Source organism: Mycosarcoma maydis, chromosome 5 (genome assembly GCF_000328475.2).
Source record: "Mycosarcoma maydis chromosome 5, whole genome shotgun sequence".
Lineage (NCBI taxonomy): Eukaryota > Fungi > Basidiomycota > Ustilaginomycetes > Ustilaginales > Mycosarcoma > Mycosarcoma maydis.
This window is the reverse complement of record NC_026482.1, coordinates 1-17,722: the sequence shown is the minus strand read 5'-3', so window position 1 is coordinate 17,722 and position 17,722 is coordinate 1. Positions and strand designations below refer to the sequence as shown.

Here is a 17,722-nt window from a genome sequence, read left to right as displayed (position 1 = left end):
ACGATAGACTTTTCTACATTGTATAACGCCTCGATCCGAGTCGTGTGCTAGGAGTTTCCATATCGTGCCTACATCAGCCCCGGCTAGGATGGAAGTGTCTTGAAGATATCAGACCATCTCACGGAGCGTGGAGTGTGTTCTCAGACTTGCAAACGCACGAGTTGGTGAAGCTTTCGATTGAAGTGGAAATTCTAGAGGATGCAGAGTGCGGTTGGGCGTGGGATACAAAGGTTAGAGTGTCACCAGTTTGCATGCTCTGAGTCAGACTTGAGGTCTTCGTCTGGAGGGAGCCGGTACAACCCTTCCTTCTCAATGTACTGGATAACGCTGTTAGGCAAAAGGTACTTGATCGACTGTCCACGTCGGACGAAGAGGCGAATCTTGGACGAAGAGATATCGTTGTAGATGGTCTGTTTGACGATCTTGAGATTTCGGCGATACTTCCAAAGCAGATCGTGCGAGAGTAAAAACGACCATACGTCTGCACCGGTTCGTTCGACGATAAGACATCCATACTGGCCAAGAATATGGTGCAGATCGGCAGTAGCCCAAACACCGGGTTCGCCCATGCTTTGAATGAGGTCTCCGCCGGCGAGAAGCATGATCTTGACATTTTTGCGCGTGCCATCGCCGAGCAGAACGCCACCGTTAGAAGAGCCGTTGATCTCATCGTGGAAGTGATCCAGCACAACGGCCGTTCGCTGATATTCATCCTGTAACGACTCCCATGCGTCGACCATAAGCCATGTCGATGTCTTTTCCACCGCCAATTCGCACATCCTCACGCGATGAGTGGCTTTGGCCAGACCTTCTTTCTTGTAGTAGTCCGAAACGGGCGAATAGTACCCCGCCAGCAGCTCGTACTTGCCAGACTCGATGATCTGATCCTTGGCCATCTCAAAGATGCGCATGTGGAGATACGTGGGTGGTGAGAAGCTTCCACATGCGACCACCACGAGCGGGGTCTTGGACTCGTCGCGCATGCGAGTTGGCAGACGATGTCTTGGGAAACTGTAGTCTTCCTGCGTCTGTCCTTGCTGTGGTACGCGACGATCGCGAAGGCGAAACTCGGCAGAGAGTCCCTCTGGGCCATCGACTTCTTCATCCCTGTCAGCAGCCGATGAAGCAGCATCTTCTTGCGCATCGAGGTCCTCGGAGAATTGAGAATAGGATGGCCGCTCGTCTAGCACGGCTGAGAAGGACAACGTGCGACTGTTGCTGGTGGAATTGCTGTTTGTCCTATGGCTGGAAGGGTTTGGAGCTATTAAAGTTTCGCGGTTGGAACCGGTTTGGAAATCGTCTGAGCGTCGCGTTCCCGGTCGGTCTACTGCAGAGGATGTTTCTGTTGACGAAAGTCTCATGATGGGCTTATCGGGGGAAAGAGTGGCGAGACTTGCAGAGCTTGCTTGGCGCGACGAGAGCTTCTCGTCCAAGTCCCAGTGAGGCACGTCACGATCAAATCGAGATTCGAGATGACCGTTGCTATCATTGCTACGATGTGGGTCGGAATGGTTTGAGGCAGAAGGGGCATCTTCTGAGGTGGTCATGCCATTAGGTGGTAGAGACTGTGGTTGAGCCATGGAAGATTTGACGTCGGTGTTGTGTTGTCGATCCTGAGAGCGCAGTGTTTGGGATTGAGAGGGTGGGCGGGTTTGAGACATGGATCGTCTGTATGGGTCATGGTCCTCGCCTGACGATGTTACTGAGATGGCTTTAGAGAGTGGACTGCTGCCACCTGGTCTTCTCGACTGTCGGTCGTTGCAGGCAGGACTTTGAGGCTGATGCTGCGAGTATCCGCTGTCGAGCGAGTGGTAGGCAGGATCAGCGTCGTGACTAGCGAGACGTTTTCCTGCTTCGTCAAGCGGACCGGCACCTCCGACGGCGGCTCCAGTGAAGGGTGGACTGTCAAGGTGAAAGCTCTGTACGGAAAGCGCAGCGAATTTGAGTGACGAAGGACCACCCGGGCCTGCTTGCGAGTCCGTCATTCTCGGCATGGGTGCATTGGGCTGGGCAGCAGAGATCAGAAGGGAAAGGGCAGAAAAAACCGGTGAAAAGTGTAAGCAAGAAGAAACAATCAATACCTGTCCTGTATAGGCATGGTTCTTGGCTTCGAATGAGAAGCAATTCTCGTTTCAAGGCTTTTTCTTTAAAGCAAGACTGAGTCAAGAAATCCATGTTGAAGTTTGTGTGCTTACAATGTGACGAGACATGGCCGATAGCCTGCTTGGCTTTGACCCGAGGTTAAAAGATGGAGCAGCTCTGCGGTGGGGAATGCGAGGAAGTGCGTCTTCGCACTTTTCGAGAGTCTATTCTTATTCGTGTGAGCGGCCGACGGCGAATCCGACTGCAACAGAGAGTGTCCGTCTGAATGCTTCCTGCGCGTATGATGCCGTTTGAACGGTGTGGCGCCGTTGCAATGAGGATCAGCAGGCGGACGGCAACCAGTCAAACATGAGATTGTGGAAGGAAAGAAAGATCGAGAGATAGATGCAATCGAGCGTGTTGATAGAGTTCAATCCGGACGACGTCTCGTGCCTGTTCATGGTGCTCATGCTAAGCTGCAGCCCACGGCAACCACGAATGGATGGATGCTTCTCACGGGGTTATCCCGGTGCATCGGCTTCTCCCAGCACCCATCTCGGTAAAGAGGCAATTACAAAAAAGAAAAAGAAAAAAAGAAAAAAAAAGTATAAAAGCGTCGAGCTGTGTCCTAGCTGTGCTGGATCTTCCCACGGTCTTGCTGGTGTGCCTGTGCGGATTTCGTCGACACTCTCGGCCTGTTCCCGAAAATGGCGCAAAGCTGCTGCCTGGCGAAAGGATTTCGCGTTTGGAATTGTGAATGTGCGATTCTGTTTGAAAGCGGAGAGAGAGAGACACGAGAGAGAGAGAGAGTCGCGAGTGAGTAAGTGTCTAACTTGTGACTCGCAAGGCAGAAAGAATATGACCTAAAATTCAGTTTCACGATTCCATTAATTATATTCTGTGATTCAGGATTCGTGATTCTTGATTGGCATCAGACACGAACAGGTCATAAGACGTGGACTCGAAAAAAGCTGATGCTCGTTCCCAATCGTGAATGCATCGCAAACATTACGGAAGCTGCCGCTGCGGAGATCTAGCGCAGCACAGCCAAAGCTGTATTGCATGGTCAAGGTGGGATAGATGCGTCTTCTTTGCACGCCATCCTACTTTTCCCTTCGTGTTGAATGAGCTACCTGAAAGAATCACAGGGTCGGGTCGAGCTGCTTGGCTGGCGTTCAAGCTTAGAATTTGCATAACCTTAGCTGGCATACCGTACCAGCCAGAACTCCGGTGGCTCAGGGCTTCGTGCTTCGAGAGGGCCGAGTGGGAAAAAATTTAAGTACAAAACGTGAATTTGATATACGACTGTGACTCGATCGGGGCTAGCATGCTAACACTCACGACTCACGACCCACGACTTCTACAGCTAGCGTGTAGCACCTCACGTGCTGTCGTGTGTAACATAGCGTGGAACGATTCCCAAATCACCGATCCCGTGAATTCACGACTCGTGATCGTGATTGTTTGAAGTTGGATCCGTCTATGTTACCAGCCAGTCACAACGCCACTCTACTGTAAGTACTGTACTTGACATCCGTGCGTGTCACACACAGCTCGTTTGTGATCATGCACAGGCGATTCCGTGCGAAGAGATACATGTTGATGGAAAAGTAGAATACAATGTACACAATGGTACCGTAGCGCTCGTATCTTCACATCTTTTCAAATGCGAATCCCAAATAAAGTGTAGCGGCTTGCCACATCTCTTCGTCGAGACTCAAAGTGCCGTGTCTATCCACCACCCTCATCTTTTCGAGCAGCTTGCCGTGCTCGCTGTGCCGCGATTCCTCGTAATAGATCTTGGAAAAGTTCTTCCGATAAATACACCGCAGTCCAAACTCGTGTGCCAGATCTTCGAACACGTCGAAATCGACCACGTATTCGGGCACGTTTTCCACCGCGTCCTCCAGGAAAAATGTGTATCGGTTGCCAAACTTGGGCCACCGCTCAATTTGGTCAAAGACGACCTTGTAGTATCGATTGCCGAACGAGCGGTCTCCTGGATTGGCCCTTGCAGCCATTCTATCGCGAAGCTCGCGGCTGTCAGGGATCGTGCCGATGAACACACCTCCTTTGCGCAGGTAGCGCGCTACGTTGTCCAGCATCATCCTCGCCTTCTCTGCGCTCTCCCACGCATAATGCATACAAAATTGCAGCGTCACGTTGTCGAACATGGGCTCCAGCAGCGCACGTGGTATCACTTGGCTCAGTGCCATCGAAAAGCAGTCGAATGCGAAAAAGTCGCCCGGATATCCATTGTTGTTGTCGCGATGTCGTGCGATTGCCTGTTCAATCGAAACGGCCGCAATGTCGGCGCCCACCAGACCGCTAGGGCGCACTTTTTCCCATTTCTTCAGATCGCCTCCCTTGCCGCAACCGAGATCCAAGATTCGTCCCCCGCGCGCTCGCATTCGTCCATCCAACGATGGGTCGCGTCCGCGCGCAAACAAGCCCACGAGCACAGACTTGATCCAGTTGTTGAACTTGCGCAGCGGGATGATGGGCGACTCTTCTCGGCCGTGGATCCCCACTTCTCGTCGCTTGTTATAGTGATCCGCCACCTCTTCAGCATCTTCGAGCGAGTCTCCTAGGGGGCGCTTCTTCGCATCTAAACACGGTTCTTCATGGCCGTTGGAGCTTGCTATAGCGTCTTTTTGCGAAGCGAGTCTGGTGTGGAAGTCGCGCAAGATCTCGTCCAGTGCTTCTCGGCTATCTGATTGGTGCAGCTGTTCCCATTCGCGGCGTAGCGGATTACGGCACTCCGCACGCTTGCGGTTGATCTCTTCCATCCCGATGGGACGCATTACCTGTCCAGGCCTCGACACTCGATTTGTCGGCGCGTAGCGGGGAAGCGGAGCAACTGCGTCAGCAGTCTCTTGGTCGTCGTTGCTGTCGACTTGGGTCGCTTCAGTCACGATCTCGGTTTGGGGTGCATTTGAAGTCTCGGTCGTCTTCGCATGCTGGTTGGATGTGTTCGAGGTGGCCGACGTACGTCGTGGCCTCTTCTGGTCCTGCTGCTGTGCCGACGTCCCATCGGGGGTCGGACCAGAGCTACCAGTGCCGCCTCGCCGCAGGGGGGACGATATCGCTGGACTGACATCGTTTGCGTCGTGGCTAACAGAGTAACGCCTGCCTGGATCAACAGAATGGGGGCGCCGCGATCCATGATACGTATCCTCCCGTGAGTCGTACGAGGAGGAGTATCGTTCTTCCGTTTGGTGAGCATGACTGGCTTCGACATCATAGGCACCTTCGTTACTGATTCTACGTCCATTCAGAGCGACAGAATTCTTATCTTCGCCTAGCTCCGAATTGTATAGCTGCGGACCGAAAGAGGGAGACACCGCAGTCGGCGGTAGAGCCGAAGGCGCATGCATATTTGAAAGAATCGATTCCTCCGCTATGGCTGATCCGGGCGTACGGATGGGGTTGCGAACGTCGCCCTGGCCAAAAGGATGATCAATGTTAGAATCATACTCTACACTACCACGGCGCAATTGCTCATACTGGCGTAGAGTCGGGCTTGTCAGGCTGCTTGACCTTTCTCGCAGTCGGTCAAAGCCCCTTAAAGCATGGTCATCCATGCGCGGAAAGTAATTGCTCTCCTCGTATCCGTCGCCTCCTGTATGACCGTGGACTGTGCCGGGCGTGTGTGACGGCACAGATCGAGCACCCGGAGTGACAGGATAGCCGCTGTGAGATGCCAGGCTGCCTGGGGTCGGGGGGATGCTGTGACCAGGAGCGGCTTGCACATAGCGCTGTCCCTGATGAGCTAGGCCGGCCAGACTGCCTCTGCGAGGCGAAGCTTGGACCTGTGGTGGTGGCATGCCTGCTTGTGAAGGTACATCGTATTCGTCACCATTCCAGGACGACGCTGAAACGTGAGACATTGACAACCTTGGATGGACACTGTGCATTGATGAGGGGGATGGCGGCAAGGGCACACGTTTATGCTCAGGCGATCGAGTGAAGGGCACCTCGGGTACAGCGAAACGGTGTGACGGTGACGGCTGCAAGTGAATGGGTGGATGCGACGCTGGGCTCGACGAGGCGCTCGGATGTGCATATGAGGCGGATGCCGAGCGAGACGGAGGACCGTAGCTAGCAGAGACTGACTGCGTGGCGTAGCGAGCCCTTTCGGTAGGCTGCGGTACATGCGCCGGGCCGAGACCAGGACTGGATCCACCTCGATTCAGTGTGGACAGACTTGGTTGCTGGGGCCCAACGGCGTATGTGGGAGAGTTGCCTCGATTCAGGCTAGAGCTCCCAGCGACGGCGGGATTGCTGGTCGAAGAGCGATCGCGAACATGTGACGCTGAAAGAGAGGCTGCATAAGCCGGAGGATGGCCGAGCGGAGACATTTGGGTAGGATACTGTTGCGGTGGTTGGTGCGAAACATGCGAAGAGATGGATGAATGCGAGCTGGACCTTGGTCGGTCGGAGATAGCACCTGCTGTACCATCATTGAGTAAATGCGCCATACTCGGACTGCGTTCGGATCGACCAAACTGATAAGGAAGCGATTGTGGGATCCGCGGATGAGACGAACTGTGCGGCAAAGCACCCTGAAAGCCACCAGAAGCACTGCTCGATCTGCTCATACTGCGATCTGCGATCTGTTCCTCATAGTAGCGGGCAGAGTCGCGATGCGCTTCACGATGGTTGTCGTGCTCTGCTTCCGACATTTCACTGGCCGCGATCAGGTCGGCAATCGATGCGCTACGTCGCGCCGGCCGCACAGATGTCTCGGAATGCAATGAATTGCGAGGACTGTGCTCGTATCGATGCGCTGCTGCAAGTTCTTGATCGCCATAGCGTATGTAGTCGCGTGAATGTTGTGGAAAGGTAGTGGTAGATGAACGAGGCGAAACGATAGATGTATCGGCGACGCCGTCGTTCATGCTTTGACGACCGTGGATAGGGTCGGCGTCACTGCGCCTTCTGAGACTGTGGTCAGAAACACTTCGTCTGGGAGATGATGGGTCTTCGTGGAAAGCTGAGGCGCGATGTGCGAAAGTTGATGAGGACGGGGACGGCCGAGAGCCGTGATCAGAGTGGTAGTTTGGAGGTGAAGAGGATCGGTCTGAGCCGCCGGCGTCGCGAACTGGGTCATATCCGGGCATCGTGACTTCTGGAGTACAACGTTATAGGCCTGCGTTCAGCCGCGCTGGTGCGTGATTGTGTTCGGCTTAGAATGGAAATAGATCCTGGGACGGATCAGAGGCGCTTCGATGTTGAATGCATACTGGGATCGACGACCTTGGCTCTGTATTACCGTTTGAGGGGCGAAGATGTTGATGGGGACTATGGAGTGCACGTACAAATGCGCATGATATCGATCGGTCTCGGACTTGAAGGATGAAAGGAAGCTGGTCGGCAATAGTGACAATGATAAAGGATCAATGTCCACGACGAGAATATTTTTGATGGATGAGAAGAGGCAGGAGCCAAAACTGAACACAGCTTGCTGGATGCAGTGTGCGACTCGGAGCCGAGATGATTCACGATTCGTGATTCGTGTTTTGCACCTCTCTTCACGCTTTTGTTCATCACGTTTCGTGTTTCACGTTTCCACGGTTTGCGGTTCTCTGTAGTTCACGAGTTTAGTGTGAGATTTTCTAACACTATACAGTAAATGTGAAAATTGTGAGTCTTGCATCTTGAATCACGAATCACGAATCACGAATCACGAATCGTGCAAGGTGGATAGTCCAGGCTCAAAACTCGGAATTCGGTGTCAATTTTGAAAGGGCTGGAAGAATCTATGATCCCAATACAAATGGCATAGGTGTCGGCTGACAGCTACCAGCATTTAGGTCAGTCTCGGCCTGAGCTCGCAGGACTCGTTGCCTCTGATTGCCTCTCAGATTGCGGCGTTGAACGGATCGTTGTCGGATAGTGCATTTCCTCCACGATGTCGTGTGTACGACTTGCCGCGGTGCGGGGCAGCCAAGCAACAACACGGAGCTGGCTGCTTTCTCTTTACAATTGCAATGCATCATATCCTCAATCTGGACCATCAAGACTGTCGCTCGGATGGGCACTTGAGTCGCCCAAACCTCACCAACACCGACTGACCTTGAAGTCCCGACCTTTTCATTCAGCGCAGAATCGAAAGAAGCAAGCTCGCAACGCGCAAGAATCCGGAGAGAAAAGCTCAAAAGAGTTCTCGCATACTCTCCATCTTCCGAGCACCGCTTTCAGCATCCGCGCCAATGCAGCCCAACGAGACAAGCTCTTCTATGACCGTACTTGCACAGAACTCTACCAGTGGCAACGTGCAAGGCCTAACCCTTCTGGCGAATTTGTATTTCACGATGGCCCACCATACGCCAACGGTAACCTCCATTGCGGTCATGCACTCAACAAGGTTCTCAAAGACATTACCAATCGATATCAAGTGCTTCAAGGCAAGCGAGTGCATTTCATGCCGGGATGGGACTGCCACGGTCTACCCATCGAAACTAAAGCACTCGCAAGCATGACCGCGGATCAAAGGCAAGCATTATCCCCGCAGGATATCCGTAGAAAGGCACGCAAAGAAGCCGTCAAAGCCATTGAAACTCAGAAAAAGGAGTTTAGCCAGTTCGGCATCATGGCAGACTGGAGTAACGCTGCCACCTACCGTACGCTCGACCCTGGTTACGAAGCTCGACAGTTGCGCGTCTTCGGCGAGATGGTGCGTAAAGGTCTCATATACCGTCAATACCGCCCTGTGTACTGGTCGCCATCCAACCATACCGCGTTAGCCGAATCAGAGCTTGAGTACCGTGAAGATCATCTCAGCAATGCTGTCTACGTTGCCTTCAAGCTGACCGCCGGTCCAAAGCTGCTGCACAAGCTAGCCCACCAATCTCCGCTTGCAGAAGATCTACATGCCATCATTTGGACCACCACCCCATGGTCACTACCTTCCAACATGGCTATCAACGCCAATCCTGATCTCGAGTACAGCATCGTTCGATCATTGAAGAAACAAGGATCTTACTATCTTGTTGGTTCCGATCGCGTCGAAGCCTTGGAATCACTCCCGTCGAGTCTTTTTGCGGGTCCAGATGACGGTGAACCGAAGACGCTGGGGCCGATGGAGGAGATCACTCGCATCCGCGGAACTGACCTGTGCGACTCGGTCTATCGCTCGCCTTTGAGTGCGCCTGACAGCTCACCAAGACCGATCTTGATGGCCGATTACGTTACAGCACTTTCCGGAACTGGGCTCGTTCATTCGGCACCCGCCCATGGTGCGGAAGACTACCAGATTTGGAAGCAACAAGGTCACATTGAGCGACACGGGATATTTTCTCCTATCAACGATGAGGGGCGATACTCTTCCGATATTCTGCAAATCGACAAAGTGTCTAGCAAAACATCGACACTTGGTCATCGACTGATCGGTAAAGAGGTGCTCGGCGAAGGAGCGCAGGAGGTGATATCTATCTTGAAGGAACGTGGTGCTTTGGTCTCGGTACAGACACTGCGCCACAAGTATCCTTATGACTGGCGATCCAAGCAGCCAGTCATCGTGAGGGCAACTGCACAGTGGTTCGCTAATCTCGACGACATCAAACAACGAGCGATTGCGGCGCTTAAAGACGTCACCTTTGTTCCAGCTGGATCGCGTGCACGTCTCGAGTCGTTTGTCTTGGGCCGCTCGGAATGGTGCATCTCTCGACAGCGTGTTTGGGGTGTTCCCATTCCGGTGCTGTACGATATGGCGACTGATGAGCCGTTGATGACGGTCGAAAACATCGAGCACATTGCATCCGTCTTGGAAAGGAAAGGTACCGATTACTGGTGGGAAGCCGACGCCGAGGTGTTTGTTGCGCCACCGTACCGCGAAGTGGGCCGCAAATGGCGCAAGGGCCAAGACACAGTGGACGTATGGTTCGACAGCGGTACCTCGTGGGCAACGCTCCGAGACCAAATCGCTCGTGACTCCAATCAAACTTTACCTGCAAAGCGGGGCCATATCGCGGACGTCTACCTGGAAGGCTCAGACCAGCATCGTGGCTGGTTTCAGTCTTCGCTCATCACCGCCATAGCGACTACACCAGAAGGTCAGAAGCCGATTGCTCCCTACAAGACAGTCGTGACACACGGATACGTGCTCGACAATGAAAGTCGCAAGATGAGTAAGAGTCTCGGTAACGTCATATCACCCTTGCACATCATCCAAGGGGGCAAGGGGGCGGACGAACCGGCTTACGGCATCGACGTCTTGCGTCTGTGGGTAGCTAGAAGCGATTATACTGCTGATCCGCCAATCGGTAGCACAATCGTTCACAAGACTGCGGAGACGCTACGCAAGCTTCGAAACACCGCCCGCTTCATGCTGGCTAATCTGCCCAATACTGGTGATGTACCCAAGCTCGATCGGTCAAAGATGCGACTGGTAGGTAAATGATGTTCCACACAATCTGATTGTTACTATTTACTAATCATCCTTCTTCACAATTGTGACGCGTCGGTCATTCGATAGCTGGACCGCTTTGTCTTGCAAGACCTTTATCAGCTTGAACGAGCGTGTGCTGCCGCGTACGAGTCTTATGATTTTGCACAGGTCGTTCGTCGGCTGACCGAATTCGCCAGCTCGACGATGTCAAATCTATACCTCGACGTAGGAAAGGACAGCCTCTACCTTGATGGAGCTGAAAACGAGAGGCGTAGGTCGATGGTAGCAATCATCGATCAGATTCTGCGCACCATGATGGGAATCATGGCACCGATCACACCTTTCTTGAGCGAAGAAATCTTCCATTTTCTCAACGGTGCAACCAAGGATCCAGCTGAAGGCACATTGTCAGCTGCATCTGTCTTTACAATTGGCTGGCCTCGGGTTGATGAAATTTGGAATGATCAGCAGGCTGCAGCTGACTGTAGGCAGCTTCTCAAGCTGCGTGATACTTGCCTAGCACTGATTGAAGAGGCGAGACAGGCCTCACACATCAAGACCGCGTTCGAAGTCGACATTGACCTTATCATTCAACATGACTCACCACTGGCATCGCTCCTGCAGACGTACAACCTGGAGTTGACTGAATTGTTCAACGTAGCACTGGTGATCGTGACCAAGAAAGGCCAAGACGAAAATCAAGGCAGTTTGGTCACCGGATACAGCGAAGACGGGATAAAGATCCAGGTGCGACGATCTTCACGCCATCGTTGTCGGCGCTGTCGCACTCTTCGCAAGGAGAAAGAGTCAGACCGTCTCTGCTATCGCTGTCAAGCGGTTGTAGATGGGCTCTCCTTGTGATGCGACAGTCTTGGCAATTGTAAGGCCTTTTCTGTTTCCTCTGGTACTTTGCTTGTGGTTTATGTAAGAGATTCAACCTATTGTTTCTTAGACTTTCGCTTGTGACACGGGCAGATGGTTGTCGTCGTCCTTTGGGATTCACGATTGGCGAAAGCGGCAAAAGCGCAAGGAACTCGTGACTCTTCACTAGAATGACGAATGCAGTACATGACAAGTGGGCAGGAAAGCAAAAGCCTGTGCTAAGGAGCCAAAGCCGAAGAAGCATCATCACGGAATGTGATTCAAGAAAAAAAAACAAAAACAAAAACAAAAAAGAGGACGTAACTTAATCAAAGCAGGGTGTGGTGCAGAAGCAGGTTTCAACGCGATGGGTAAATTTCCGCACTTCTTCTTCAGAAGCTCTCTGATTAAAGCTTGAAGCTGATGTCAAGATTCTCTAACTACCGTTACGTACAGGAGCGGAGCGCATTACATGTGACCAGCTCAACTAAGCGCTGAAGAGTTTCGATGGAATCGTGATTGATGTGCCACGCCAACGGTTGTTCTTTCACCTGTCACACTAAGCTCGTGCACGTGCTAAATCACGAATACCAGTTTAAGAATACAATCGTGAATCCAAATCCGATTGGTTGTCTAGACACCCTTTTGATATAGCGGTTAAGCTTCAAGTAACACTACCTTTTTCAACCGTCGTGCTTGTCCGCTGCCTCCACGGTTTGCTGTAGTTCACTGAGCCTTTCGCCCGCTCAACCACCATTCGTGATTCTCGTTCTTCTCGGCCTTCACACAATATTCTCACCAGCATGGACGCTGCCGTCGCTTAGATCTTCAGACGCTCGGTGGCAATTTTCTCCACCATCGACTCATGCACGTTAGCTTGCCAATGGTGAGACGTACACCAGCGCCCGCATTCATACTGGGCTTCTTTTTGTTCACTCCTCACTGATCTCTAGACGCCGCTGTGTTGGCGAGCATTTCTATGGCTCGATTCCTTCGTCCTTCGCCTGATCGACTCCATACTTTATGAAAGTGAAAGGGCGAGTTTCATTTTCATCATGAAAGCACCCAAGCTCAAACACTCGCCGACTTCATCCAACATCTGTATCGGCCCGAGCCTCTCTGTATCCATTCAAACCCCTTGCACCACCGCAACCGCCCATACGTACCCGGCAAAGATTCTCGCCTGCGTCGCATGTCGCAATAGTAAAGTGAAATGCATCTCGGATGGCCCAGAGCAGTGCAAACGATGTCTCGATCACGGCCTCACCTGTATCCGCCCAGAGTATCAGCGTCTCAAGAAGGCAAAGGCAAAGCTGGCGCGCTTTCAACAGCAGGCCAATCTGACAGGAGACCAGCAAAATGCCAGCCATCCCGCTGCGGATGGGCACCAAGACGAAACAGACGAGCTGCTACCTGACGAGCCCATGCTGCCTCAGGAATCAACCACCACGCTTTTTAGCAATGCATCCTACGGTAGATCGTCGCAGCTCTTGCACAACCTGCATAGCGTTCGCGCCGATGTTCGTCCCGATTGGGATCCCGTATCTGCTGGTATAATGGATGTCGAGACAAGCAAAGTGCTTTTCGACACTTTCATGGTCAAACTCGAAGCGCTCCTTTCATTCTTCGATCCGCGGATTCACACCTTCCAGTACATCCGCAATCATTCCAGTCTCCTCTTCACCACCATGTGCTGGCTCGCTGCCACCGTCTCTGACTTTCCTACAGCGGCTCGCGTCATGGTAGACCTCAAAGCTCACATCGACAATGTGCTCCTTCCTGCCATTTACTGCCAGAATCTTCGGTCCGTTGAGATCGTCCAGGGTTTCCTCATGCTTGCTGCTTACCTTCGTCCCACACAGAATCCGTCTGACGATCGTTCGTGGACACTTCTTGGTCACGCCATTCGTGTTGCTACTGATCTGGATATGCATTCGCGCGTTCTGTCCACATCTCAATCGCACCAACCTCTGTCTGCTTCCACCCCCGCCAGCGGTTCTCACAGCGAGTCCACTACACTGCGAGAAGCTTCACAGAGTAAAGAAGCTCAGAAGCAGCACGATATCTTGCATCAACGCAATCGCAAGCGCGCATGGATGCACATTTGGCTTCACGAAGCCTCCTCCTCGCAGTACACTGGTCGAGTGTCTCTCCTCTCCAAGGATCCCATTGTCGAGTCTTCTCGTGGCTGGCATCTGCATCCCGACGCGCTGCATACAGATGTTGTCTTTGTGGCCCTGATCGAGCTTCGCTCCCAGCTCTCGCAGAACAAGGAGCTATTCCGTCTGCTCAGCAGTCGCTCCGCACACAGCTCCGGCGACCAAGATCATAAAATGAGCCAGGCATCAACAGCAGCACAGGCAGACTCTTCGTGGATTCGACACTTCCTGGACCGATCTCATCGAGACCTGTCTTCGTGGGAAGAGAGGTGGGTCATCAACCCTTCGCATTCGACAAGTTATCCTCGGCCACTCCGATTCGAGCTCGGCACGCTCTATATTTGCTATGCTCGCATGCAGCTGCTCTCGCTGCCCCTTCAGTGGCCCACACTTCAACCGTCGATGGCAACTCGCATAGTTTCGGACCTGCACTCTGTTTCGATCAAATATCTAGAAGACTTTCTGGATCGAACTTCGCCCGAGCGCCTCGCTCACTCCTATAACTCGATCTGCGTTACCGCCACCTATGCCGTTGTCATCGCGCTCAAGCTCACCAAGCTTGCCCAAGCTTACTCGTTTATCCACTCGGCCAAGATAGTCAGGCTTGTTACCTGCGTGTCCGACTATTTACGAAAGGCGGGAAACTGGACTCGGCATCAAAACGGTTCCAGCTTGTCTTATGCCAAGTACATTGACCAGCTTCTGAACATGGAAAGCACTCTACAGGCGGGCCAAGGCAATGCGGCCATACCAGTGGCAGGTTGCACCTCTTCAGTTGACGACCGCACCGCCGCTGGTGACATCCATGCTAATGGGCTCTCAAACGGCCACATGCAACGAAGGTCTGTCTCGATCCAGGGAGGACCAGCTCAACAATCGGTAGACCTATGCCTGCCGCCCTTGTTAGACCGATCTACGCCTACAGACCAGCCTACCTCACTTCAGCGTGGTTGTTCCAAGAATTCGAATCCGCTGAGCTCACCACGAGCTATTTACAGCGCAGAACCTGTCTCTGAGACTGTGCTGCACCCTCGCGTTTCTTCCAGTCCTCATCCATCCAGCACCGTCGTACCCGTGACTACTACTCCCTCATCGCATTTCTCGGCGCCCCCAGGACTAGAGCCCACTATTCCTGTCGCAGCAGGTCCCGATAGCTTCACTTTTGCGACGGCGCCCGGCTTTGAGGCTGGCCACCTGCAATGGAGCTCACTCGCCAACGACCCAGAGCTCTTTGCCTGGGCCAGATCTTTCCTTAACGATGAGCTCGACTTCACCATGTCAGGTGCCTCTTTCAGCTGATCTGCTGTGCGTCGCTCTTTTCATCACTCGACATGGAAGCTCATTGCCTTTATACTGCTTCGAGTTCCATCGTTGTGTTGAAATCTCAAGCCTTCGACGTAGGTGCAGACAACTAACGGCCGGCTCAGAGCAGACTCACGGCCAAAGTTGAGATGGAAATGTGGGTACACCTTATACTGCAATGCTGTCAGTCAGCGTCGCGCGCACGAGGTCTCTCTTGTGTGTGTTTGTGGTGGGCAAGGTTCGAACAAAACATAACCTAGCGAAAGGGAAGCGTATCCATTCACAATTGTAATTTCGTACGAAAACCGAGACAGGAGAGAGCTGCGGAAAGGGTCAGAAAGAGAAACGAAATCGAGTGTGCTGGTGGCGCCTTGGACCTGAAGAACCGTGTTGAACGTTGACTTTGGCGATGACCCTAGAGCAGGTGAGGATCGAGCTCACCCTAGATGCAATCCGAAACGGGCTGGATGCGCTCATTCCACAGGGTCTTTTCGATGCTGTTGAGAGGGTTCGGTGCGGGATCAGAGCTAGACGACAGAATCTCGACCAAGGTTGGGCGGAGCTCGAAAAGGTCCAGACAGGGGTAAGTGTGCGGATCGAGCACACCCTGAATACACAGCCGAGGACACTGTTGACCGGTAATATGATTCACTTGCGGTCGTAAGCCGTCTGGCGCACGTTTGAATCCGGTGCTTGTGCCAAGGTCGAGAAGCACGCTCAACAGAGCCTGTTCGGTCAGTGGCTTCTCGTTTGGCGGTGCCATCGAGGCGCTCTTGATCTACAGGTCCTAGCAACGACAGGCGCTGAACTAGCAGGGACCGTGGTGCTCTGTGTATCCTTTCGGCTTCTTGCCTCCCAGACAACATAGGTCATGTAGCGCGCAGCGTGCATTTCGGCCTCTCTGGGCTCATGGGTGATGTTAGAGGCATCAGTGGATGAACCATCAACGAAGAGCCTGGTCGAGATGACCTACGAAGACCGGGATGATGCCATCGATGCCATACTGCGTGTGCACCATTTGCACGGCTACTCCACGTTTCCAACAGTGCCAGAGAAATTCGGGTGTTATCTTGTTGATCGCTTTGGGCAACACGTCGAATATGCGTAAAGTTGATCCACATCGGCAGCGTGGCGGAAGCCGACTGTGACTGATCTCTGATTGGAATCGCATGCCGTTCGGTGCGCGAGCCGGCATCGTAGACGTCTTCAAGGCGTTGGCGCAGCGCAGCGAGATTGGCCTCGTCGAGGTCGGCAAGGTTCTCAAGAACGCTTTCGAGAGGCACCGGCTTGGCGTAGATGCTGGCGCCCACGTGCTGGGTGTCCGACGATTCCTTTGGGTTGGGCTGTTCGATTTTTTTGCGCTTCACGGCGTCGCAAGCAGCCATCAAGATGATCCGCGAGGCAAGTTCTCCGAAACTGCTCATCACCAAGGGAACCCCGGGGTCGAGTAAGCAACGTTGCTGAAATCTCTTAGAGAATGTCTGCATACTTGTAGCCCTCTCGCTTTCTGACGTGTCTGGAGGTAGGGAGCCAGCATGATATTGGAAGCAGCGATGGCTAGCACAGGCTCTGATGGAGATTCAACGTGCATGACACCCTCGCTGGTAACATGTGTGACAATGCGCATGTGGCGATTTACTGCACTGCCCGCGAATTGCTTCTGCCATTCGAAGAGTGCCGATCCTGGCGATTCAGTCGGCGAAAGGCTTAGCCCGAGACGAGACGCCAAGACGCTGTAGCAGTGGGCGTTTTCGTAGATTCGAAAGTTTTCACCACCTGTCAACTTGAATTTGGCCATCAGCCAGAGATCATCAGGACTGCATGCCTTCCACAGCGCTCGTCCGTAGTAAATGATGTGAGAATCTGCAGAAGCTTGCGAGGCGCAAGAAAGGCTGGGTTGCTCTGAAAGCAGCATGTCAAAACCAAAGTCGATGAAAATGGGCTGTGGCACTCGGTCTATGCCACGGGAGGACCCACTCGGAGCAGAGCGCGTGACAAGAATGGCCGCGCTGATGCTGGTACTTATCACACACAAGCCAGAACGTCGTGGTCCTGGTTCTGGCTTGCTCGATGCTGATCCAATTCCATGCGCGGTGAAGGCTGTTGAGCTGATTTATGTTTGGGTCGTATCCGACGTTGAGTTTCGACGCACCCGTCGAAGGCCACAATGACAGGAGGTCTGGGTGATGATTCGCCGTGGTCGTGGGGCGGGTGCATGTGAGCTATGATACACTTCATCTCTCGTTCGAGGGCGGCAAGCGGCGATTTGAGGTGAGCGGTGAAGAGTTCATTATGTTTCGACTTTTCGTCAAAGCTGCTGTCGGCACGCTTGAGGGTGTCAGAAGCGCGCTCGGAAACGGTTTGGAAGAAGTCGGTGCGTTCAGCATTTATACCATCCTTTAGATGGAGATGGTTGAGCTGCATCAGATAGTCGTGTTTTTGCTGCTGAGTGGGCAAGTTGGCGAGGCGTTGAGCAAGCTCCGAGAACCAAGCGCCAAGGAAACAGGCAATCTGAAGGTTACACTTATCCTTGTGGGTCTTCTGAGCCTCTTCGAAAAAGGAACGTACACCACGGTCAGGAAGGGGATAAGCTTTCTTGGCCGGTCCTTCGGCGCTAGTTGGTCCAATGCAGACATAGAGAAGAGGAGTTCGATGCCTACATTCGTATACCATGCGCGACTTGCCGGTGCCGCTTGACTGGAAGATGGTAGTGCCTCGGTGGTAAGGGAGATTGCAGCTATATTGATAACCCTTGCTGTACTTCTGATCCTCTTCAGTGATTAACTGGAGGAAGCGGTCTGGCGCAGTACCGTGATAGGTACGGCCAAATTCGGCTGATAAACGAGAGTTGGGACCAGAACCTTGTGGGCCTAGCGTAGGTATAGGCAAGGAATGTGCAACGTGAACAAGCACGAGCGACAGTGCC

The 17,722-nt window shown here is 53.0% G+C and overlaps 4 protein-coding genes across 4 annotated transcripts; 2 read left to right on the top strand and 2 right to left on the bottom strand.

Moving 5' to 3' along the window:
* Window positions 1–239: 239 nt before the first annotated feature.
* UMAG_12074 (putative nicotinate-nucleotide adenylyltransferase) lies at window positions 240–1,994 on the bottom strand (the record flags this gene model as incomplete). Its single annotated transcript, XM_011390597.1, has 1 exon — window positions 240–1,994. The coding sequence occupies one exon, from the start codon at window positions 1,992–1,994 to the stop codon at window positions 240–242; it is 1,755 nt and encodes a 584-aa protein (XP_011388899.1).
* Window positions 1,995–3,734: 1,740 nt separating this feature from the next.
* On the bottom strand, window positions 3,735–7,205 carry UMAG_06491 (mRNA (guanine-N7)-methyltransferase; the record flags this gene model as incomplete). The annotated part of the gene is made up of 1 exon (XM_011390479.1): window positions 3,735–7,205. One exon carries the CDS (start codon window positions 7,203–7,205, stop codon window positions 3,735–3,737), a length of 3,471 nt encoding a protein of 1,156 aa, XP_011388781.1.
* Window positions 7,206–7,996: 791 nt separating this feature from the next.
* Window positions 7,997–11,335, top strand: UMAG_15031 (putative isoleucine-tRNA ligase; the record flags this gene model as incomplete). Its single annotated transcript, XM_011390619.1, has 2 exons — window positions 7,997–10,474; window positions 10,562–11,335. 2 exons carry the CDS (start codon window positions 7,997–7,999, stop codon window positions 11,333–11,335), a joined length of 3,252 nt encoding a protein of 1,083 aa, XP_011388921.1.
* A 1,055-nt stretch (window positions 11,336–12,390) lies between these two features.
* UMAG_06493 (uncharacterized protein) lies at window positions 12,391–14,793 on the top strand (the record flags this gene model as incomplete). The annotated part of the gene is made up of 1 exon (XM_011390480.1): window positions 12,391–14,793. The coding sequence occupies one exon, from the start codon at window positions 12,391–12,393 to the stop codon at window positions 14,791–14,793; it is 2,403 nt and encodes an 800-aa protein (XP_011388782.1).
* Window positions 14,794–17,722: the final 2,929 nt, after the last annotated feature.